Source organism: Epinephelus lanceolatus, chromosome 11 (assembly GCF_041903045.1).
Source record: "Epinephelus lanceolatus isolate andai-2023 chromosome 11, ASM4190304v1, whole genome shotgun sequence".
In the NCBI taxonomy this organism is placed as follows: domain Eukaryota; kingdom Metazoa; phylum Chordata; class Actinopteri; order Perciformes; family Serranidae; genus Epinephelus; species Epinephelus lanceolatus.
The window spans coordinates 42,845,726-42,871,902 of record NC_135744.1 but is presented as its reverse complement, the minus strand read 5'-3'; the positions used below and the strand labels follow the sequence as shown (position 1 = coordinate 42,871,902).

The 26,177-nt window shown below is 47.7% G+C and overlaps 1 protein-coding gene across 5 annotated transcripts in view; it reads left to right on the top strand.

The window, feature by feature from the left end:
- Positions 1-26,177, top strand: part of LOC117261904 (rap1 GTPase-activating protein 2-like) — a 60,139-nt gene that overhangs the window by 7,685 nt on the left and 26,277 nt on the right. For 4 of the 5 annotated variants that reach the window (XM_078172653.1, XM_033634477.2, XM_033634506.2 and 1 more), the window contains exon 2: positions 18,033-18,068. Coding sequence is in view for 4 of the 5 variants with exons in the window: in XM_033634477.2 (XP_033490368.1) it covers positions 18,033-18,068 (36 nt within the window). In the remaining variant the exon portion in view is untranslated. Of the gene's footprint in view, positions 1-18,032; positions 18,069-23,270; positions 23,422-26,177 lie in introns of those variants that run through there. The other variant, XM_033634498.2, reaches the window with a different exon arrangement.

Here is a 26,177-nt window from a genome sequence, read left to right as displayed (position 1 = left end):
TTGCAGTTGATCTTCAGTGTTCACATGACAGAGTCGTTCAGTTAGAGCTGATAGTGAAAACAGCTGTTGATCAGTGTCACAAGGAATATAGCAAGTTTACATGGTTGAAGTTAAAAGTCACTTTTTTTTAATGGGGTTTGGTTGAAAAACGTTCTTGCTCTGTTCCAAATGTGTTTGTTGTTAATTCTTTGTCAGTGTGAGATATCTTTACTCTCTGTTGTCGATGTCTTTGTTTACAGCAGAATGACAGTGAACAAAACCCTTTTTTAACTGGTTTAGTTTGAGGTGAGAAGAAATCTGAAAATAAGGTTAAATGGTGACTTTTTTGAACAGGATTTGGTTGAGAACTTCTCCTGTTCTGTTGCAGTTGTTCATACAACCGAGAGTCGCCCGGTCAGAGCTGATGATGACCAAATAACTTTTAAAAACTGCTGAGGATCAATAGAAGAAATTGGAAGTTAAATTTTGACTTTTTTGAATAGGGTTTGGTTGAGAACTTTTCCTGTTCTGTCACCCAGTCAGAGCTGACATTAAACAAAAACCTTTAAAAAACTGATGAGGTTTAATAGAAGAAATCTGAACATTAAAGGGATAGTGCACCCAAAAATGAAAATTCAGCCATTATCTACTCACCCATATGCCGAGGGAGGCTCAGGTGAAGTTTTAGAGTCCTCACATCACTTGCAGAGATCCAAGGGGAGAGGAGGTAGCAACACAACTCCACCTAATGGAGGCTGACGGCGCCCCAGATTCAAACATCCAAAAACACATAATTGAAACCACAAAATATCTCCATATTGCTCGTCTGTAGTGATCCAAGTGTCCTGAAGCCCCGACATAAAAAGTTGTTTGGAAAAACGTCATTTGAACTCTGTTATTAGCCTCATTGTAGCCTGTAGCTCTGACTGCCTCTCTGTGTACACAGCGCTGATGTGTGCACGCTTGCGGGAGACCGTGAGACATGGGCACCGCGATCATATGTGTTCACGTGCTTTCGCTGGTCTCGCACACACGTGAACACGGTGCCCAGAGAGGCAGTCAGAGCTACAGGCTGCAATGAGGCTAAAAACAGAGTTCAAATGAGGTTTTTCCAAACAACTTTTTATGTCGGGGCTTCAGGACACTTGGATCACTACGGACGAGCAGTATGGAGATATTTTGTGGTTTCAATTATGTGTTTTTGGACGTTTGAATCTGGGGCGCCGTCAGCCTCCATTAGGTGGAGTTGTGTTGCTACCTCCTCTCCCCTTGGATCTCTGCAAGTGATGTGAGGACTCTAAAACTTCACCTGAGCCTCCCTCGGCATATGGGTGAGTAGATAATGGCTGAATTTTTATTTTTGGGTGCACTATCCCTTTAAGTAAAACGCAACTTTTTTTGACTGGAGTTTGGCTGAGACCTTTATTGCTTATTTTCTTGCGGTTTATCTGTGTTCACATAACTGAATATTTTTCAGTCAGACTTGGTACTTTCACAGCAACTGATGGTGAGCAAAGTTCAAGATGAGAAGAAACCTTGAACACTAACATAGTTGAAATTAAAATTTGATATTTTTTGAATAGGGTTTGGTTTAGAAATTTTCCGTTGCAGCTGATCATGTCTCTGTAGCTAATTCTCTGTCGGTGTGAGATGTGTTTCCTTTCTGTTGTTTTTGCGTCTGTTTCTAGTCGACTAATGGTGAACAAAAAACCTTTTTTAAGCTGCTTTGGTTTAAAATGACAAGAAATGAAAATTAAGTTAAAATTTTATGATTTTTTTTAAATGGGTTTGGTTGAAAGATTTATTGCTTATTTACTTGCGGTTTATCTGTGTTCACATAACTTAATCTTTTTTGTCAGACTTGATTCTTTGACAGTGACTGACAGTGAACACAACCCTTTATTTCTTAACTGCTGTAGTTCAACATGAGAAGAAACCTTGAACATTAACATGTTAGAGTTAAAATTTGACTTTTTTTGAATGGGGTTTGGTTGAGAGCGTTTTGTGTCTGCAGTTAGGTCTTTGTCAGTGTGGGATATGTTTCCCTTCTGATGTCTGTGTCTGTTTTCAGTCAACAAAAAACCCATTTTACTTTTGTAGTTAATAAATTCATGTTTTCTTAAGAATTCAAGATTATTTCTGTTTTATACTGGCGGTGGTGTCTGTTGAGATCATTTAATTTGTACAGTGTTTAAAGCGTAAATTAGACGTGCAGTCACTGTGACAGTCGATTGTGACAAAATAATATTTTTCTGGAGAAAATCCAATAATATTGTAAAAACAAAAAATCTTGGTCCTGACAGCTGAGTTCATTTAGGATGAAATCTCACTGATTAACATGAAACATAATATTTATTTCATCACGTATTAAATCAGTGTGTGGACTGGATCTACCTGTAGTTCGTGTATTCGGACTGAAGTATATTAAACTACATGTAACCACAGCAACAGAACGACCCAACAGCAAACACAACAGTGAGTTTTGACCTGAAATGAGATGATTTTTATATTTTAAATCTTCTCAGCCTGATGTTACACTCTGAGGGTGAACACCAAGCTCTGATTGGATCGGCTGTTTTTTACAGGTGTCAGTGAACACAACGCCAGATCTATGATATGTGATGTATGAGGCGTTCAGGTGTCAGAGCGCGGGCTGTTAAACTGAAATCATCATGTAAATGACAAACTGTGAACACTGAAGTGTGAAGCTCGTAGTTCAGATTCAAAGTGAACGTCACGTCACTTACTTCATTTGAACAGCTCGTAAATATAAATATTAATAATAAATATTTTCCGGTGATGATGATGATTATCTGCACGATGTTGTTTGTTTGTTTGTTTGTTTGTTTGTTGACATCAGACGTGGCGGTGCAACGTTGGTCAGAGAGAAGGAACAGAGAGGAGAATATAAAGTAGCTTCTCTGTCTGTCTTCTTCGCCTCGATGAATCTCAGTCGGCCTGTCAGACTCTGTGTGTGTGTGTGTGTGTGTGTGTGTGTGTGTGTGTGTGTGTGTGTGTGTAAACTCTTACACAAGCCTCCTTTTCAATCATTCACTCTCCTCCTTTTCTTTCTCTAACAACTTGTCCCTCCTCCTCTACACTTCCTCCATACCTCCATCTCTCCTTCTATACCTCCATCTCTCCTTCTTTACACCCTTCTTTCCTTCCTTAGATCCTTTCTTTCAGTCTGTGCATCCTCATTACCTTGTATAGCTCCTTGTTCTCTTCTGTAGATTTTTCTTTCCTTATATACGTCCTTCTTTCCTTCTGTGCCTCCCTCTATCCTTCCATAAGTCCTTTCTTCTGTACATCCTTTCCTTTTATACCTCCTTCTCAGTCTGTAGGCCACCTTCTTCTTTCCTTTTGTACACTTACTCCCTTTCACATCTCCTTTGCTCCATACATCCTTATTTCCTTATGTACTTCCTTTCTTCTGTACCTCCTTCTGTCCTCATGTAAAGCCTGTCCTCTGTAGATCCTTCCTTCCTTCTCTACTTCCTTCTATCCTTCTGTGAATCCTATCATATGTACATCTTTCTTTCATCCTTCTATCCTTCTGTCCTCCTGTAAGTCCTTCTTTCCTTCCAAAGCTGTCTCTTACTCTGTAGATACTGATTTCCTTCAATCCCTCCTTACTCTCTTCCATACATCCTTCTTCCTTTGCCTGTTTCCTTCAATACCTCCTTCCTTCCATCTATAGATCCTTATCCACTCTTTCCTTGCACACCTCCTTGTTTTTCCTACAGTTCATTTTCTTCTCCTTATTTCCAGTATTTCCTTCAATGTTTCCTTCCTCATAGGTCCGACTGCTGCTTCCTCTTATACGTCCTTATTGTTCCTTCCTAACTCCTTATTTCCTTCTATACAATCTCATTTCCTTCATTTCCTCCTACGTCCTCATACCTTTTTCATTACCTCCTTGTTTCCTTCCCTGACACGGTCTCCCTTTAATCTCTCCGCCCTCCACAGCAGCTCCTCCTGTAAATTCCATCTGCACCTCCTGTTTCTCTTCCTCCACCACAATAATACACATCCAGACGGTAAACTGTTTCTCCTTGTCCTCCCTCCATCCTCCCTCCATCCTCCCAGTGTTTAGACTGAGCCCACTAATAGAGCTGTAGTTTTCAATAATGCAGGAGCAGCTTCAGGGCAGCTGCAGGAACATTTATATTAAACCTCCACTGATCTCCTCCTCCGTCACCTCCCAACCCAAACCAACTCCTCCATCAGCTCCCGACCCATCTCCTCTATCAGCTCCCAATCCAACTCCCCCATCAGCTCCCAGTCCAACTCCTCCATCAGCTCCCAATCCAACTCCTCCATCAGCTCCCAGTCCAACTCCTCCATCAGCTCCCAATCCAACTCCCCCATCAGCTCCCAATCCAACTCCTCCATCAGCTCCCAATCCAACTCCTCCATCAGCTCCCAATCCAACTCCCCCATCAGCTCCTAATACAACTCCTCCATCAGCTCCCAGTCCAACTCCTCCATCAGCTCCCTATCTACCCCCCCCCATCAGCTCTCAATCCAACTCCTCCATCAGCTCCCAATCCAACTCCTCCATCAGCTCCCTATCTATCCCCCCCATCAGCTCCCAATCCAACTCCCCCATCAGCTCCTAATACAACTCCTCCATCAGCTCCCAGTCCAACTCCTCCATCAGCTCCCATTCTATCTCCTCCATCAGCTCCCTATCTATCCCCCCCATCAGCTCCCAATCCAACTCCTCCATCAGCTCCCAACCCATCTCCTCCATCAGCTCCCAATCCAACTCCTCCATTAGCTCCCATTCTATCTCCTCCATCAGCTCCCATTCCAACTCCTCCATCAGCTCCCAGTCCAACTCCTCCATCAGCTCCCAAACCAACTCGTCCATCAGCTCCCAATCCAACTCCTCCATCAGCTCCCAATCTATCCCCCCCCATCAGCTCCCAATCCAACTCCTCCATCAGCTCCCTATCTATCCCCCCCATCAGCTCCCAATCCAACTCCTCCATCAGCTCCCAGTCCAACTCCTCCATCAGCTCCCAATCCAACTCCTCCATCAGCTCCCTATCTACCCCCGCCCCCATCCGCTCTCAATCCAACTCCTCCATCAGCTCCCAATCCAACTCCTCCATCAGCTCCCTATCTATCCCCCCCATCAGCTCCCAATCCAACTCCTCCATCAGCTCCCAACCCATCACCTCCATCAGCTCCCTATCTATCCCCCCCATCAGCTCCCAATCCAACTCCTCCATCAGCTCCCAACCCATCTCCTCCATCAGCTCCCAATCCAACTCCTCCATCAGCTCCCATTCTATCTCCTCCATCAGCTCCCATTCCAACTCCTCCATCAGCTCCCAGTCCAACTCCTCCATCAGCTCCCAAACCAACTCGTCCATCAGCTCCCAATCCAACTCCTCCATCAGCTCCCTATCTATCCCCCCATCAGCTCCCAATCCAACTTCTCCATCAGCTCCCAACCCATCTCCTCCATCAGCTCCCTATCTACCCCCCCATCAGCTCCCAATCCAACTCCTCCATCAGCTCCCAACCCATCTCGTCCATCAGCTCCCAATCCAACTCCTCCATCAGCTCCCATTCTATCTCCTCCATCAGCTCCCATTCCAACTCCTCCATCAGCTCCCAATCCAACTCCTCCATCAGCTCCCAGTCCAACTCCTCCATCAGCTCCCAAACCAACTCGTCCATCAGCTCCCAATCTCTCTCCTCCATCAGCTCCCAATCCAACTCCTCCATCAGCTCCCAATCCAACTCCTCCATCAGCTCCCAATCCATCTCCTCCATCAGCTCCCAATCCAACTCCTCCATCAGCTCCCAATCTATCTCCTCCATCAGCTCCCAATCCATCTCCTCCATCAGCTCCCAGTCCAACTCCTCCATCAGCTCCCAGTCCATCTCCTCCATCAGCTCCCAATCCAACTCCTCCATCAGCTCCCAATCCATCTCCTCCAACAGCTCCCAATCCAACTCCTCCATCAGCTCCCAGTCCAACTCCTCCATCAGCTCCCAATCCAACTCCTCCATCAACTCCCAATCCATCTCCTCCATCAGCTCCCAATCCATCTCCTCCATTAGCTCCCAGTCCAACTCCTCCATCAGCTCCCAGTCCAACTCCTCCATCAGCTCCCAATCTATCTCCTCCATCAGCTCCCAATCCAACTCCTCCATCAGCTCCCAATCCATCTCCTCCATCAGCTCCCAGTCCAACTCCTCCATCAGCTCCCAATCCAACTCCTCCATCAGCTCCCAATCCATCTCCTCCATCAGCTCCCAATCCAACTCCTCCATCAGCTCCCAATCCATCTCCTCCATCACCTCCCAATCCATCTCCTCCATCAGCTCCCAATCCAACTCCTCCATCAGCTCCCAGTCCAACTCCTCCATCAACTCCCAATCCATCTCCTCCAACAGCTCCCAATCCATCTCCTCCATCACCTCCCAATCCATCTCCTCCATCAGCTCCCAATCCAGCTCCTCCATTAGCTCCCAATCCATCTCCTCCAACAGCTCTCAATTCAACTCCTCCATCAGCTCCCAATCCAACTCCTCCATCAACTCCCAATCCATCTCCTCCATCAGCTCCCAGTCCAGCTCCTCCATTAGCTCCCAATCCATCTCCTCCAACAGCTCTCAATTCAACTCCTCCATCAGCTCCCAATCCATCTCCTCCATCAGCTCCCAGTCCAACTCCTCCATCAGCTCCCAGTCCATCTCCTCCATCAGCTCCCAATCCAACTCCTCCATCAGCTCCCAATCCATCTCCTCCAACAGCTCCCAATCCAACTCCTCCATCAGCTCCCAGTCCAACTCCTCCATCAGCTCCCAATCCAACTCCTCCATCAACTCCCAATCCATCTCCTCCATCAGCTCCCAATCCATCTCCTCCATTAGCTCCCAGTCCAACTCCTCCATCAGCTCCCAGTCCAACTCCTCCATCAGCTCCCAATCTATCTCCTCCATCAGCTCCCAATCCAACTCCTCCATCAGCTCCCAATCCATCTCCTCCATCAGCTCCCAGTCCAACTCCTCCATCAGCTCCCAATCCAACTCCTCCATCAGCTCCCAATCCATCTCCTCCATCAGCTCCCAATCCAACTCCTCCATCAGCTCCCAATCCATCTCCTCCATCACCTCCCAATCCATCTCCTCCATCAGCTCCCAATCCAACTCCTCCATCAGCTCCCAGTCCAACTCCTCCATCAACTCCCAATCCATCTCCTCCAACAGCTCCCAATCCATCTCCTCCATCACCTCCCAATCCATCTCCTCCATCAGCTCCCAATCCAGCTCCTCCATTAGCTCCCAATCCATCTCCTCCAACAGCTCTCAATTCAACTTCTCCATCAGCTCCCAATCCAACTCCTCCATCAACTCCCAATCCATCTCCTCCATCAGCTCCCAATCCAGCTCCTCCATTAGCTCCCAATCCATCTCCTCCAACAGCTCTCAATTCAACTCCTCCATCAGCTCCCAATCCATCTCCTCCATCTGCTCCCAATCCATCTCTTCCAACAGCTCTCAATCCAACTCCTCCATCAACTCCCAATCCATCTCCTCCATTAGCTCCCAATCCATCTCCTCCATCAGCTCCCAATCCATCTCCTCCATTAGCTCCCAATCCATCTCCTCCAACAGCTCTCAATTCAACTTCTCCATCAGCTCCCAATCCAACTCCTCCATCAACTCCCAATCCATCTCCTCCATCAGCTCCCAATCCAGCTCCTCCATTAGCTCCCAATCCATCTCCTCCAACAGCTCTCAATTCAACTCCTCCATCAGCTCCCAATCCATCTCCTCCATCTGCTCCCAATCCATCTCTTCCAACAGCTCTCAATCCAACTCCTCCATCAACTCCCAATCCATCTCCTCCATTAGCTCCCAATCCATCTCCTCCATCAGCTCCCAATCCATCTCCTCCATTAGCTCCCAGTCCAACTCCTCCATCAACTCCCAATCCATCTCATCCAACAGCTCCCAATCCATCTCCTCCATCAGCTCCCAATCCATCTCCTCCAACAGCTCTCAATCCAACTCCTCCATCAACTCCCAATCCATCTCCTCCATTAGCTCCCAATCCATCTCCTCCATCAGCTCTCAATCCAACTCCTCCAACAGCTCCCAATCCAACTCCTCCAACAGCTCTCAATCCAACTCCTCCATAACCTCCCAATCCAACTCCTCCATCAACTCCTAATACAACTCCTCCATCAGCTCCCAATCCAACTCCTCCATTAACTCTCAATCCATCTCCTCCATCAGCTCTCAATCCAACTCCTCCATCAACTCCCAATCCATCTCCTCCAACAGCTCCCAATCCATCTCCTCCATCAGCTCTCAATCCAACTCCTCCAACAGCTCCCAATCCATCTCCTCCATCAGCTCCCAATCCATCTCCTCCATCAGCTCCCAATCCATCTCCTCCATTAGCTCCCAATCCATCTCCTCCATCAACTCCCAATCCATCTCCTCCATTAGCTCCCAATCCATCTCCTCCATCAGCTCCCAATCCAACTCCTCCATCAGCTCCCATTCTATCTCCTCCATCAGCTCCCATTCCAACTCCTCCATCAGCTCCCAGTCCAACTCCTCCATCAGCTCCCAAACCAACTCGTCCATCAGCTCCCAATCCAACTCCTCCATCAGCTCCCTATCTATCCCCCCATCAGCTCCCAATCCAACTTCTCCATCAGCTCCCAACCCATCTCCTCCATCAGCTCCCTATCTACCCCCCCATCAGCTCCCAATCCAACTCCTCCATCAGCTCCCAACCCATCTCGTCCATCAGCTCCCAATCCAACTCCTCCATCAGCTCCCATTCTATCTCCTCCATCAGCTCCCATTCCAACTCCTCCATCAGCTCCCAATCCAACTCCTCCATCAGCTCCCAGTCCAACTCCTCCATCAGCTCCCAAACCAACTCGTCCATCAGCTCCCAATCTCTCTCCTCCATCAGCTCCCAATCCAACTCCTCCATCAGCTCCCAATCCAACTCCTCCATCAGCTCCCAATCCATCTCCTCCATCAGCTCCCAATCCAACTCCTCCATCAGCTCCCAATCTATCTCCTCCATCAGCTCCCAATCCATCTCCTCCATCAGCTCCCAGTCCAACTCCTCCATCAGCTCCCAGTCCATCTCCTCCATCAGCTCCCAATCCAACTCCTCCATCAGCTCCCAATCCATCTCCTCCAACAGCTCCCAATCCAACTCCTCCATCAGCTCCCAGTCCAACTCCTCCATCAGCTCCCAATCCAACTCCTCCATCAACTCCCAATCCATCTCCTCCATCAGCTCCCAATCCATCTCCTCCATTAGCTCCCAGTCCAACTCCTCCATCAGCTCCCAGTCCAACTCCTCCATCAGCTCCCAATCTATCTCCTCCATCAGCTCCCAATCCAACTCCTCCATCAGCTCCCAATCCATCTCCTCCATCAGCTCCCAGTCCAACTCCTCCATCAGCTCCCAATCCAACTCCTCCATCAGCTCCCAATCCATCTCCTCCATCAGCTCCCAATCCAACTCCTCCATCAGCTCCCAATCCATCTCCTCCATCACCTCCCAATCCATCTCCTCCATCAGCTCCCAATCCAACTCCTCCATCAGCTCCCAGTCCAACTCCTCCATCAGCTCCCAATCCATCTCCTCCAACAGCTCCCAATCCATCTCCTCCATCACCTCCCAATCCATCTCCTCCATCAGCTCCCAATCCAGCTCCTCCATTAGCTCCCAATCCATCTCCTCCAACAGCTCTCAATCCAACTCCTCCATCAACTCCCAATCCATCTCCTCCATTAGCTCCCAATCCATCTCCTCCATCAGCTCCCAATCCATCTCCTCCATTAGCTCCCAGTCCAACTCCTCCATCAACTCCCAATCCATCTCATCCAACAGCTCCCAATCCATCTCCTCCATCAGCTCCCAATCCATCTCCTCCAACAGCTCTCAATCCAACTCCTCCATCAACTCCCAATCCATCTCCTCCAACAGCTCTCAATCCAACTCCTCCAACAGCTCCCAATCCAACTCCTCCAACAGCTCTCAATCCAACTCCTCCATAACCTCCCAGTCCAACTCCTCCATCAGCTCCCAGTCCAACTCCTCCATCAGCTCCCAATCTATCTCCTCCATCAGCTCCCAATCCAACTCCTCCATCAGCTCCCAATCCATCTCCTCCATCAGCTCCCAGTCCAACTCCTCCATCAGCTCCCAATCCAACTCCTCCATCAGCTCCCAATCCATCTCCTCCATCAGCTCCCAATCCAACTCCTCCATCAGCTCCCAATCCATCTCCTCCATCACCTCCCAATCCATCTCCTCCATCAGCTCCCAATCCAACTCCTCCATCAGCTCCCAGTCCAACTCCTCCATCAACTCCCAATCCATCTCCTCCAACAGCTCCCAATCCATCTCCTCCATCACCTCCCAATCCATCTCCTCCATCAGCTCCCAATCCAGCTCCTCCATTAGCTCCCAATCCATCTCCTCCAACAGCTCTCAATTCAACTCCTCCATCAGCTCCCAATCCAACTCCTCCATCAACTCCCAATCCATCTCCTCCATCAGCTCCCAGTCCAGCTCCTCCATTAGCTCCCAATCCATCTCCTCCAACAGCTCTCAATTCAACTCCTCCATCAGCTCCCAATCCATCTCCTCCATCAACTCCCAATCCATCTCCTCCAACAGCTCTCAATCCAACTCCTCCATCAACTCCCAATCCATCTCCTCCATTAGCTCCCAATCCATCTCCTCCATCAGCTCCCAATCCATCTCCTCCATTAGCTCCCAGTCCAACTCCTCCATCAACTCCCAATCCATCTCATCCAACAGCTCCCAATCCATCTCCTCCATCAGCTCCCAATCCATCTCCTCCAACAGCTCTCAATCCAACTCCTCCATCAACTCCCAATCCATCTCCTCCAACAGCTCTCAATCCAACTCCTCCAACAGCTCCCATTCCAACTCCTCCAACAGCTCTCAATCCAACTCCTCCATAACCTCCCAATCCAACTCCTCCATCAACTCCTAATACAACTCCTCCATCAGCTCCCAATCCAACTCCTCCATTAACTCTCAATCCATCTCCTCCATCAGCTCTCAATCCAACTCCTCCATCAACTCCCAATCCATCTCCTCCATCAGCTCCCAATCCAACTCCTCCATTAACTCTCAATCCATCTCCTCCATCAGCTCTCAATCCAACTCCTCCATCAACTCCCAATCCATCTCCCCCATCAGCTCCCAGTCCATCTCCTCCATCAGCTCCCAGTCCAACTCCTCCATCAGCTCCCAATCCAACTCCTCCATCAGCTCCCAATCCATCTCCTCCATCAGCTCCCAATCCAACTCCTCCATCACCTCCCAATCCATCTCCTCCATCACCTCCCAATCCATCTCCTCCATCAGCTCCCAATCCATCTCCTCCATTAGCTCCCAATCCATCTCCTCCATCAGCTCTCAATCCAACTCCTCCAACAGCTCCCAATCCAACTCCTCCAACAGCTCTCAATCCAACTCCTCCATAACCTCCCAATCCAACTCCTCCATCAACTCCTAATACAACTCCTCCATCAGCTCCCAATCCAACTCCTCCATTAACTCTCAATCCATCTCCTCCATCAGCTCTCAATCCAACTCCTCCATCAACTCCCAATCCATCTCCTCCATTAGCTCCCAATCCATCTCCTCCATCAGCTCTCAATCCAACTCCTCCAACAGCTCCCAATCCATCTCCTCCATCAGCTCCCAATCCATCTCCTCCATCAGCTCCCAATCCATCTCCTCCATTAGCTCCCAATCCATCTCCTCCATCAACTCCCAATCCATCTCCTCCATTAGCTCCCAATCCATCTCCTCCATCAGCTCCCAATCCAACTCCTCCATCAGCTCCCATTCTATCTCCTCCATCAGCTCCCATTCCAACTCCTCCATCAGCTCCCAGTCCAACTCCTCCATCAGCTCCCAAACCAACTCGTCCATCAGCTCCCAATCCAACTCCTCCATCAGCTCCCTATCTATCCCCCCATCAGCTCCCAATCCAACTTCTCCATCAGCTCCCAACCCATCTCCTCCATCAGCTCCCTATCTACCCCCCCATCAGCTCCCAATCCAACTCCTCCATCAGCTCCCAACCCATCTCGTCCATCAGCTCCCAATCCAACTCCTCCATCAGCTCCCATTCTATCTCCTCCATCAGCTCCCATTCCAACTCCTCCATCAGCTCCCAATCCAACTCCTCCATCAGCTCCCAGTCCAACTCCTCCATCAGCTCCCAAACCAACTTGTCCATCAGCTCCCAATCTCTCTCCTCCATCAGCTCCCAATCCAACTCCTCCATCAGCTCCCAATCCAACTCCTCCATCAGCTCCCAATCCATCTCCTCCATCAGCTCCCAATCCAACTCCTCCATCAGCTCCCAATCTATCTCCTCCATCAGCTCCCAATCCATCTCCTCCATCAGCTCCCAGTCCAACTCCTCCATCAGCTCCCAGTCCATCTCCTCCATCAGCTCCCAATCCAACTCCTCCATCAGCTCCCAATCCATCTCCTCCAACAGCTCCCAATCCAACTCCTCCATCAGCTCCCAGTCCAACTCCTCCATCAGCTCCCAATCCAACTCCTCCATCAACTCCCAATCCATCTCCTCCATCAGCTCCCAATCCATCTCCTCCATTAGCTCCCAGTCCAACTCCTCCATCAGCTCCCAGTCCAACTCCTCCATCAGCTCCCAATCTATCTCCTCCATCAGCTCCCAATCCAACTCCTCCATCAGCTCCCAATCCATCTCCTCCATCAGCTCCCAGTCCAACTCCTCCATCAGCTCCCAATCCAACTCCTCCATCAGCTCCCAATCCATCTCCTCCATCAGCTCCCAATCCAACTCCTCCATCAGCTCCCAATCCATCTCCTCCATCACCTCCCAATCCATCTCCTCCATCAGCTCCCAATCCAACTCCTCCATCAGCTCCCAGTCCAACTCCTCCATCAACTCCCAATCCATCTCCTCCAACAGCTCCCAATCCATCTCCTCCATCACCTCCCAATCCATCTCCTCCATCAGCTCCCAATCCAGCTCCTCCATTAGCTCCCAATCCATCTCCTCCAACAGCTCTCAATTCAACTCCTCCATCAGCTCCCAATCCAACTCCTCCATCAACTCCCAATCCATCTCCTCCATCAGCTCCCAGTCCAGCTCCTCCATTAGCTCCCAATCCATCTCCTCCAACAGCTCTCAATTCAACTCCTCCATCAGCTCCCAATCCATCTCCTCCATCTTCTCCCAATCCATCTCCTCCAACAGCTCTCAATCCAACTCCTCCATCAACTCCCAATCCATCTCCTCCATTAGCTCCCAATCCATCTCCTCCATCAGCTCCCAATCCATCTCCTCCATTAGCTCCCAGTCCAACTCCTCCATCAACTCCCAATCCATCTCATCCAACAGCTCCCAATCCATCTCCTCCATCAGCTCCCAATCCATCTCCTCCAACAGCTCTCAATCCAACTCCTCCATCAACTCCCAATCCATCTCCTCCAACAGCTCTCAATCCAACTCCTCCAACAGCTCCCAATCCAACTCCTCCAACAGCTCTCAATCCAACTCCTCCATAACCTCCCAATCCAACTCCTCCATCAACTCCTAATACAACTCCTCCATCAGCTCCCAATCCAACTCCTCCATTAACTCTCAATCCATCTCCTCCATCAGCTCTCAATCCAACTCCTCCATCAACTCCCAATCCATCTCCTCCATCAGCTCCCAGTCCATCTCCTCCATTAACTCTCAATCCATCTCCTCCATCAGCTCCCAATCCAACTCCTCCATTAACTCTCAATCCATCTCCTCCATCAGCTCTCAATCCAACTCCTCCATCAACTCCCAATCCATCTCCCCCATCAGCTCCCAGTCCATCTCCTCCATCAGCTCCCAGTCCAACTCCTCCATCAGCTCCCAATCCAACTCCTCCATCAGCTCCCAATCCATCTCCTCCATCAGCTCCCAATCCAACTCCTCCATCACCTCCCAATCCATCTCCTCCATCACCTCCCAATCCATCTCCTCCATCAGCTCCCAGTCCAACTCCTCCATCAGCTCCCAATCCAACTCCTCCATCAGCTCCCAATCCATCTCCTCCATCAGCTCCCAATCCAACTCCTCCATCAGCTCCCAATCCATCTCCTCCATCACCTCCCAATCCATCTCCTCCATCAGCTCCCAATCCAACTCCTCCATCAGCTCCCAATCCAACTCCTCCATCAACTCCCAATCCATCTCCTCCAACAGCTCCCAATCCATCTCCTCCATCACCTCCCAATCCATCTCCTCCATCAGCTCCCAATCCAGCTCCTCCATTAGCTCCCAATCCATCTCCTCCAACAGCTCTCAATTCAACTCCTCCATCAGCTCCCAATCCAACTCCTCCATCAACTCCCAATCCATCTCCTCCATCAGCTCCCAATCCAGCTCCTCCATTAGCTCCCAATCCATCTCCTCCAACAGCTCTCAATTCAACTCCTCCATCAGCTCCCAATCCATCTCCTCCATCTGCTCCCAATCCATCTCCTCCAACAGCTCTCAATCCAACTCCTCCATCAACTCCCAATCCATCTCCTCCATTAGCTCCCAATCCATCTCCTCCATCAGCTCCCAATCCATCTCCTCCATTAGCTCCCAGTCCAACTCCTCCATCAACTCCCAATCCATCTCATCCAACAGCTCCCAATCCATCTCCTCCATCAGCTCCCAATCCATCTCCTCCAACAGCTCTCAATCCAACTCCTCCATCAACTCCCAATCCATCTCCTCCATTAGCTCCCAATCCATCTCCTCCATCAGCTCTCAATCCAACTCCTCCAACAGCTCCCAATCCAACTCCTCCAACAGCTCTCAATCCAACTCCTCCATAACCTCCCAATCCAACTCCTCCATCAACTCCTAATACAACTCCTCCATCAGCTCCCAATCCAACTCCTCCATTAACTCTCAATCCATCTCCTCCATCAGCTCTCAATCCAACTCCTCCATCAACTCCCAATCCATCTCCTCCATTAGCTCCCAATCCATCTCCTCCATCAGCTCTCAATCCAACTCCTCCAACAGCTCCCAGTCCATCTCCTCCATCAGCTCCCAATCCATCTCCTCCATCAGCTCCCAATCCATCTCCTCCATTAGCTCCCAATCCATCTCCTCCATCAACTCCCAATCCATCTCCTCCATTAGCTCCCAATCCATCTCCTCCATCAGCTCTCAATCCAACTCCTCCAACAGCTCCCAATCCAACTCCTCCATCAGCTCCCAATCCATCTCCTCCATCAGCTCCCAATCCATCTCCTCCATTAGCTCCCAATCCATCTCCTCCATCAACTCCCAATCCATCTCCTCCATTAGCTCCCAATCCATCTCCTCCATCAGCTCTCAATCCAACTCCTCCAACAGCTCCCAATCCAACTCCTCCATCAGCTCCCAATCCATCTCCTCCATTAGCTCCCAATCCAACTCCTCCATCAACTCCCAATCCATCTCCTCCATTAGCTCCCAATCCATCTCCTCCATCAGCTCTCAATCCAACTCCTCCAACAGCTCCCAATCCAACTCCTCCATCAGCTCCCAATCCATCTCCTCCATCAGCTCCCAATCCATCTCCTCCAACAGCTCTCAATCCAACTCCTCCATCAACTCCCAATCCATCTCCTCCATTAGCTCCCAATCCATCTCCTCCATCAGCTCTCAATCCAACTCCTCCAACAGCTCCCAATCCAACTCCTCCAACAGCTCTCAATCCAACTCCTCCATAACCTCCCAATCCAACTCCTCCATCAACTCCTAATACAACTCCTCCATCAGCTCCCAATCCAACTCCTCCATTAACTCTCAATCCATCTCCTCCATCAGCTCTCAATCCAACTCCTCCATCAACTCCCAATCCATCTCCTCCATTAGCTCCCAATCCATCTCCTCCATCAGCTCTCAATCCAACTCCTCCAACAGCTCCCAATCCAACTCCTCCATCAACTCCCAATCCATCTCCTCCATCAACTCCCAATCCATCTCCTCCATTAGCTCCCAATCCATCTCCTCCATCAGCTCCCAATCCAACTCCTCCATCAGCTCCCAATCCAACTCCTCCATCACCTCCCAATCCAACTCCTCCATCAACTCCCAATCCATCTCCTCTATTAGCTCCCAATCCATCTCCTCCATCAGCTCTCAATCCAACTCCTCCAACAGCTCTCAATCCAACTCCTCCATAACCTCCCAATCCAACTCCTCCATCAACTCCCTATCTATCCCCCCATCAGCTCCCAATCCAACTTCTCCATCAACTCCCTATCTATCCCCCCATCAACTCCCAATCCAACTCCTCCATCAGCTCCTAATACAACTCCTCCATCAGCTCCCAATCCAACTCCTCCATCAGCTCCCAATCCAACTCCTCCATCAGCTCCCAATCCATCTCCTCCATCAGCTCCTAATACAACTCCTCCATCAACTCCCTATCTATCCCCCCATCAGCTCCCAATCCAACTTCTCCATCAACTCCCTATCTATCCCCCCATCAACTCCCAATCCAACTCCTCCATCAGCTCCTAATACAACTCCTCCATCAGCTCCCAATCCAACTCCTCCATCAGCTCCCAATCCAACTCCTCCATCAGCTCCCAATCCATCTCCTCCATCAGCTCCCAATCCAACTCCTCCATCAACTCCCTATCTATCCCCCCATCAACTCCCAATCCAACTCCTCCATCAGCTCCTAATACAACTCCTCCATCAGCTCCCAATCCAACTCCTCCATCAGCTCCCAATCCAACTCCTCCATCAGCTCCCAATCCATCTCCTCCATCAGCTCCTAATACAACTCCTCCATCAGCTCCACATGGTGGCTGGGGACATCGATGAGTACGAACACTGTTGTCGATCATTAATGTTTGTGGGTCTGTGATGACTTGGTACTACAAACGATTATGTTAGTTTGCTAGCTAGCTAACGTTAGCGTTCGCTAGCTAGCAAACTTGCTCCGAGCTACGTGGCACATTTATGTACAAACAGGAAGTACGTAGTGAACACAGTGAACTAACAGAAGTATGTGATGTGAGACACACTGATAGTGTCAGGTTAGAGGGAGTTGTCGGCCATCTTTGTGTCATCATGTGGTTTCTGGGAGAATGTGTGTGTGTGTGTGTGTGTGTGTGTGTGTGTGTGTGTGTGTGTGTGTGTTATTTATGAGCTGAGGGAGTTCAGTTTTTACAGAGTCATCATACATACAGGCTTTTAACACGGAGGTCGATCACTTTCCATTTCTACACTCCTTCTCCACCTCCTCTCCTCTGCTCTCCTCTGTTACATAAACAGACCTGAGATCATCTCAGTGACTGTAAATGTAACAACAGAAGAAGAAGAGAACAAAGATGACAGGAAGTAGATTTTATTTTTACCTCCTTTATTCTGGCAGAAGGAACCAGTTTATATCTGTAGTTTTCTTCCTCACACTGACGTTCACACACATTTATCACATTTATAATATTGGATCATTTTAGTTTCAGGTAAAGTTTTCTGACGTAAAGATACGAATGTTCTTTAGTTTTTATTTTTACAGATGAAACAGTTAAATAAATAAAATAAAATCTCAGCTGCAGAAATAAACCAGCTCCTTTATTTTAATATTTATTTCATATATTTTTAGTGGTGTATTCTGTTGTGTGTTTTATAGCTGCTTTTAGACATGCTGTGTGTGTGTGTGTGTGTGTGTGGGATGTAAATGTGTGATTTACTGGTGCTGCAGCACTTTAATAAATAGGCCTTTTATTGCTGTGAACCTCTGAGATCACACCTCACACACACAGTAAAACCCACACATTAGCACAGTACAACACACACACACACACACACACACACACACACACTCATTGTCACTAAGGTTAATAGAGTATTCAGATGTAAATCTTTTCCTTGTCGCCTCAGTAATGTCTTAATGTTCTTCCTGTTATTAGTCTGTCGAGTGCAATATAGTTAACAGCTTCTCTGTCTGTCTGTCTGTCTGTCTCTCTGCAGGATTGATAAGTCTACAGTCAGCGCTCTGAGAGCTCGGTGAGTAACAACACAGACCTGTTTCTGTTGTGTCAGTGAGAGAAAAAGCTAAAGAAGGAAATACATCATGAACATGCATTAGAAACATATGTGTGTATATATATTAAAAGTAAAAAATGAAGAACTAGTCAGGTTTTGTTGATTCAAACATTGACGACCATGTTTTCTATTTAAAAGGAAACAATACTACTAAAAAAAATTAAAAAGAGGAGAAAATGGATCCTTTTATGTATCCTTTTTTTGGGGGTTGTTCAATTGTCCGTCGCATCGTGATGAACCCACTATCTCAAGATCACCTTGATGAAATTTCCTCAAATTTAGCTTAAACGTCCACTTTGGGTCACAGTGAACTGATTAGATTCTGGAAGTCAGAGATTAAAAATCACTGAGACCTTGCGTCCATTGCATTTTCATGAACGACATATCTCAAGAACTTCTTGAGGATTTTTTTTTTTTTTTTTTCAAATTTGGCACAGACGTACAATTGGACTCAAGAATGAACTGATTAGAATTTGGTGGTCAAAGGTCACCATGAACTTGCATTCGTCTCATTCTCATGGACACGATATCTCAAGAACACCTTGAGGAAATTTCCCCAAATAACACAAAGTCAAATAAGCACTGGTTCCAACCAAGGTGTGCAGAAGAGCATCTCTGAAGCAACAACACCTTGTCCAACCTTGAAGCAGATGGGCTACAGCAGCAGAAGACCACACCAGGTGCCACTCCTGTCAGCTAACAACAGGAAACTGAGGCTACAATTCACCAAAACTGGACAATAGAAGATTGGAAAAACCACATTCAGATGGAAGCATGGATCCATCCTGCCTTGTATCAACGCTTCAGGCTGCTGCTGCTGGTGTAATGGTGTGGGGGAGATTTTCTTAGTACCAACTGAGCATGGTTTAAACACCACAGCCTACCTGAGTATTGTTGCTGAGCGTGTCCATCCCTTTATGACCACAGTGTACCCATCTTCTGATGGCTACTTCCAGCAGGATAACGCACCATGTCACAAAGCTCACATCATCTCAAACATGACAATGAGTTCACTGTACTCCAATGACCTCCACAGTCACCAGATCTCAGTCCAATAGAGCACCTTTGGGATGTGCTGGAACGGGAGATTCTCATCATGGATCAACTGTGTGATGTCATCATGTCAATATGGACCAACATCTCTGAGGAATGTTTCCAGCACCTTGTTGAGTCTGTGACACCAAGAATTAAAAAGGGGGTCCAACCTGGTACCAGCAAGGTGTACCTAATAAAGTGGCCACTGAGTGTAGGTGAATCTTTGAAAATTAACTGGAAAAAAGTTGATCAGCAACAGTTTCAATAACCGATTATAAAGTTGCAGTTTTGAGTTCCAGCTCCTGACGTGTGAGTATTTCCTGTGATGACAAACTGAATATGTAACAAACAGGTTATACAAACACGTCAGAGACAAAACAGTTAATTGATTAGTTTGTGAATTAGTCATCACATTGATTGATGAACACAGCTGTTAGTCGCAGCCCCACAGACAGTGATCATGCATCATTAAACAGACAGAGACGATGATATATATAATAATTAAAGCTGTGTGAAGGTCATCGTGTTGCTGTTGTTGTTGAGACGTCGCGTGTTTGATCCGAGGACAGAAACTGTTTTTGCTCATGGAAGCAGAGAGATGTCTGAAGACCGGCCTCGAGCTACACACTGCTGTTTACTTTGATATTTCTGTTAGAAACTCTGCATCAGACGGCAGAGAGACGCTCCTGTTGTTCAGATGCATGATGGGATACAATCCTCCTGCTCAGTATCACTGAACAAACCTCACAGCTGCCTCAGTGGATATTTTTAACTCTTTTAGCTTCTGCTGCTGTTTGTGTGGTCGTATTCAGATCCTTTACTGCAGTAAAATACTGATGATGTACTGATAAGAGGCAGGGCCGTGATCAGACATTTTGATGGGCGGGTGCTCGAGAAAAGAAAGGGGCACCCCTCTTGTGATTATTAGTAAAGACTGAGTTTTGCATGCACTACAAGAAACTGAAGGAAGCTCATCGAACTCTAGGGGCTCTTGTTTCACAGACCGGGTGAGGCGGGGGTGCAGCGCACCTGCGCTTCACCAACTGGGTGTGGCCAGGTGGATTTTGCAAGTTTGGCACACCATGCGCCTGGCGCAGCAACTCCTCTTTCCCACCTCCATCCCTCCTACCTGCGCAAGTCGGAAAGAGGGAGGAGAGAAGGCATGGAGTGGGTTTTACACACATCACACCAATCAAATGAGCCCCTCTCCTCGCCCTTAAATGCGCTGCGCGAAGGCGTAATGAGAGTTTACTCAATTTGCCATGGCAGAAGAGAGCAGCAGCGTCAGACGGCCAAACTTCTCCCAGGAGAAAACTGATGTTTTGGTCCGGGAGGTCCAAGCTCGCAGTGTCCGAATATACAGAACTGCGAGCAGACCTCCACGGGCTGATGATGCAAAGGTAGCCTGGGAGGAGGTCACCACAATTGTAAATCAATGTTGTGTTTCTCTCGTGCGCGCGCGCGCTCTCTCTTTCTCTCTCGCAGTCTCACTCTGTTTCTTTTCTTTTGACTTTTCTAAGATGACAGATGCTGAATATATACTCCCTATCTGATGCTGTGGCTGTTTGTGGTTGGCTGAGAGGGATGTGAACTCATTAGTTTGCAGCTGTGTTAATCAAATCAGGTTGGGTTTCCATTACGCGTACCAAACGTGCCAAACGGTGCCAATCCCCTTTGATCTGACATCAGATGTGACGGGACAGTCGATATAGAGATACATTTATGTGCTGATTGCAGATAGTTGCATTGAATAGTGTTTTTTGTGGGTATTTACTGCATCGTTAATGTGCCTGACATTCTGGAAACCTGCCTGTGAGGTTTTGGTTACGTGTGCGCACTGTCCCCCGGTCAGCCAAACTTCGGCTTACACCGGCTGCGCTCCGCCTGCGCTGACAGTAGACCTGGTTTCAGCTGGCGAGCTTTTAGCGCACCTTCGGCGAAGCCTTTTGGCACGAAACTGTCACTGCGCCAAGTTGGATCTGTCGGCACCTCCCCCTGCTGCGCCGCCACACCCATCTCAGCGCACCTCGGTCTGCCAAACTACCAAACTGAGCACGCCTCGGGTTGTGCTGCTCGAAAGTAGCTCTGCGCGGGGTTTGCCACCCTGCACCGCGCCAGGAGACTAGAGCCCTTAGTGTCATTAATGACATTGCGTATCCTCCTCTACAGCACACTACATGTCAGATTTGTTTAAATGAATAATCAGAGCAAATGTGTTGGAGACACAAACATTATTTTAAGTTATGTTTTGGTTTATAAAGCCATGTTAAAATGAGAAAACAGTTCGGGGTCTGTCTGTGAGTTTGACAGAGACACTGTGGTTTGTGGTCTGTTTGTGCACGTGGCTGATAACAGGCGTGTAGGCTCTGCTCTTATAGCAACATGTACTATATATATATATATATGTATATATATATATGTAATCATAAAGAGTGCACACATGTGACTGACGTGTGTGTGTGTGTGTGTGTGTGTGTGTGTGTGTGTGTGTGTGGCCTGCAGGAAGGTGACCCGTCAATCTGACAGAATATTCAGCTCTTTTCCTTCCAGCAGTTTTTCTTCTGATTCACACTTTATCATCTGTCCGTAAAATTAAACCTTTGGACCTCAGAACAACAACATGTCAGTCCGTCCCTCAACACTTCCTGTCTGTGTCCCTCAGCTCAGACCCTGTCGCGTCCTACTGAACATCTACAAAAAGACACAGATTCATAGTTTTATTTCCTCAAACAGCTGCTCACTGTAGTTTAAATCAAACAAACAGGAGGAAGTAAGGACCTCATTGAGGACGGTCTGTGTGAGTTCAGTATTAACTTCTCCTCTGTTGTTGTTGTTCAGCAGTTGGACATGCTGTGACAGTTGGTCTTTGTGGTATTTGTCCCGCCCCTCCTCTGCTGTGATTGGATGTCAGAGTTAAAACTGACAGTGACTAGCGCAGAGTTTTCCCCAAAGTTTTTTTAACTCTCAGCGACCAGAGAGAAAACTCCAAACGTGCAGCGCTCAGCACCTCGTCACACTGCTGGAGTTTGTATCAAGAGAAGAAATGTGTTCACTTGAAGCTCTGCAGCCAATGACGTGAAGGTTTTTTTCCCCCACTGACCAATCAATAGGTCGAAGAGTACGCATGACTTCAGTCGACCAAGATTTTCTTTCACCTGTAGTTATGTGACGTCCTCCTCCAACCCAGTCACCAAAATACATGTTGGCATTGTTTCTGCAAACCACAGATACATTTGTACGTTTTTATGAGGCAGATACGATTTGGTGAACCTGTGGTTGGGTTTAGGTACAAAGATCATGTTTTTGCTTAGAATACCCAGGTGTTGAGGCACTATCCCGACAGGAGACGCTGCAATGTCTCAGCAGAAAACTACTGCTTTTCGTTTGCACCATCCTGGCAGCAGACAAAACAATGTCTTGGTAAAAAAACAAACAAAAAAACAAAAAAAAAACACTGTTTGTGGCACTATTCTGGCAGGAAATGCCGCAATGTCTCGATAAAAAACTATCGCTTAATGTGGCAGTATCCTGTTGAGAACTGAGGGATTTCTTAGTAAAAACCAGCCACTTCTTGTGGCACTTTCTCAACAAGAAAAACAGCTGCAGGTTGTTACACAACATCTGCATGTGGTGCCTGAAAAGATGTCGGAAACAACACGAGTCACTAAATCACAGCAGCTTCTCATGTTTGTTGGTCTTGAACGGTGATCGGCAGCTCGGCCGAAAGAACCAGGAGACAAAGTCAATTTAGAAACGCTGATATGACGCGTACGAAATGTACAGAAGTAATGTTGGCGGTGTCCAGAAGCGCCCACTGCCAACATTTTCCTTCGCTCCCGATTGGTAATAGTCCAGTAATCAGCGACGCTGTGACTTTAATGTAAACAAATATCAATTTTGGCAATTTGCTGAAACAGCTGATGCCGTCATCATCGTTTGGGAATGTAATTTACATTAGTTTAATTCCCCACTGTAATTTTAGTAAATCAAAAAAATAAGTGTTGGTGGCAGAGGTGAAATTGTCTTTATTGTCTTTTTGTTTTGCTCTCAGTCTTCTCTCTCTCTCCGTCTCTCTCTCTGTCTCTCTCTGAGCGACTCAGGGCGCCGTAATCCTGACGGTCCCTGACGTTACAATAGAGAGAGACAGTCAGACAGAGAGAGACAGTGAGACAGAGATAGAGAGAGAGAGACAGAGAGAGAGACGTAGAGAGAGCTGCTGTGTTAGATTTGAGAGATGCTCAGTTACCGACGGCAACGCAACAATGCCGCACGACCACTGGTGAGTCTGGCATTTCCCCTTATCCTCCATCTGTCTGTGTGTGTGTGTGTGTGTGTGTGCGCGTGTGTGTGTGTGCGTGCTGCGATTTCTCACATTTTACCTTCATTAAATAATTTGTGATGTGTTCATGATGTCACGTTATAAACAGACCGCGATGCGTTCAGGTGAAATCGTGATGTCAGGTGTGTTTACAGTTCCTCTCTCCTGTAAAACAGCTGATGTGTCAGTCTGAACTTTTAAACGCACAGATCGATGTGACTCCGTCTGTGGGGAGCTGAAACATCTGCACAGAGACGTCACAACATCTGAAGGATACATCAAAGAGGAAAAGTTCATTAACTTGTTTTTGTGTGGGAGGAAAAGAAATGTTACATTTCAGTTGAAATTCTGACTTTGAAGAAGCGTTCCGATGAGTTTGAGTCGGTCCTGACTACAAACACACACAGTTCAGAGTTGTGACGTGACTGAAGGTGACAGATGAAACAAAACTTTATTTAAAACCTTTAAAAACGAAACATTTCTGCATCAAAACTGATGAAACGTTTTGTTTTTATTTCTGCAGCTGCACATGAGTCAGATCACATTTCCCCCAAACGCATTAAGCCTGCTGTGTGTGTGTGTGTGTGTGTGTGTGCGTGTGCGTGTGTGTGCGTGTGTGTGCGTGTGCGTGTGTGTGTGTGTGTGTGTGTGTGCACAGCTAAAGGGCAGACGCTCCGTCTGTCTAGAAACAGAAGCCAGCAGCGTCTCTACTCTCCCTGCTGCTGCTGCTGCTGTTGTTGTTGTTGTTGTTTATGATGTTGTTGTTGTCGCTTTGTCTTTTTTATGCCATCGCTGACAGCAGTGACTCAGATGCTGCCAGACAGATATAATTAGACCCCCCAAAAAACGAGAAAACAGGACTGTGTGTCTGCAGAGGACGTCCCTGCAGGTGGAGGAGAGGCAATTTCTAAAAGTCAGTAAACAGACGGGTTAATGTTGGTGCGCAGCAGCAGGTGCCTGGAGGTGTGTGACGGAAACTAACTGAGGACTTTCATACAGTTGATACGAGTCCAGTCATTTTTCCTGTAGAAACATTTCATGGTTTCTGCTTCACAAACTTTTCCTGTGAATGAATAATTTTCATAACTGTAGTGTGTCAGTGTTGATGTTGAGGCGGAGGTGGTTCCATCCTCATCATGTGAACTGTGACGTAGTTCTAGTAATTCTGTGTGTATGAAATGATTTTGGAGACACGGCGCTCTTTAAAGTTCAGACCAAAGATTCACGACGAGATGAGTTGAAGCAAACAACTACTGTCAACACTCCGTTCTGTAATGTAAATTCGTCCTGGTTGACAGGAAGTGACCACGATGAGACAGTGTATCATCTCTAGTCAACAACTCTTCTTGTTGGAACCTCTTCTTCTTAAAATCTGAATGAAGATAGACCGGAATTTACCAACGTACTGATGATGTCACCATGTCAGGTCACTCACTCTCCGGGACCGCCAGTGTTACTTGAATAAGTAAACAGTGACCAACGGGACCAGACTGGCCGACCCGTATGCTCTCACTCAGTGGATGGATGATGTCACAGGAAGCCAATTTTACAAAGGAGGACCACACTTGTTTGTTTTGCTATGGAAGCTAACGTTAGCTAATGTGCTAAAAAGGTTAGCGTTGCAGAGAAATCCAATATTCCTCTTAATCCCTCCCCAGTTTCTGATGAGGTGGACATGATAACCCTTAATACACATAACCTTATTCATCCCTACAACAGGAAATACTTTTTCCCTAACCTGATATGAAGTGTGCGCTGCACATGTGAGCATTTTTGATGATGGCCTCCGTCCAGTCCTTTGGTCTTATCACATTTAACCATAGTTGTCTTTGTTTTTGTTGACGGGCAGTGGCGGCTGGTTTTGAGCCATGACTCCTTCTATTCTGGCTCCCAATAACACAACAAGACAAACACATTTTAACACTCCTATGGAGCCTACAGCCCTGTGGGGGAGAGGCAGCTGCACCTCCAGCTGATAACATGATGTCATCATGATGTCGGCCCTAAAAGGGTCTATAGTGATAGTGAGATACTGGCTACAGTGATGAAACAAAACCAGCATCAGATGGACTGTATTCATAATCAATACGCCACAATAATATAAGTAACCAGCGCCAATTCATCAGTCAGTGAGAATGTGTGTGTGTGGGCGGGGCATAAGCACATACAGCCAGCAGCAGCAGCGACCCACCGTCTGACACCGGCACACCGTGAGGACAGAAACAGAGGGCTCTGTGGGAATGGAGCACCTGCTGCAGCAAGCCAACACGCTGTCTGTGGTCATTTTGACTTCACTACAAGCTGATTGGCTGTTGAAACAGGTGACGTGCTTTAAAACCAGCCGCCGGCCATTTGACCAGCTGAGTGTCAGGTGACACCATCAGCCGGCTTGAGTCGAGCTCAGACCGGCCAGTTCACACCGCTAACACTTTTCTCTGTTCTGAAACAGTTTCATCTCGTCATGAATCTTTGGTCTGAACTGGACTTCACACTGAAGTTATTGAATATTTTACAGAAGGCTGTCTCTTCTCGGTGTTGCACTTTGTAGACGATCCCTTTTTATTTTAATCTTAGCTGTTGGCAAAATGTAGATGAACCTAACTCACTTTAATAACCATAGTCCTACAGAAAACCTTCCTCCATTTAAAAGCCTTAAATTTAAGTGTCTGAGAGCTGCAGACAGCCTGAGCCTCTGAGTCTCTCAGAGCTGCTGTCGA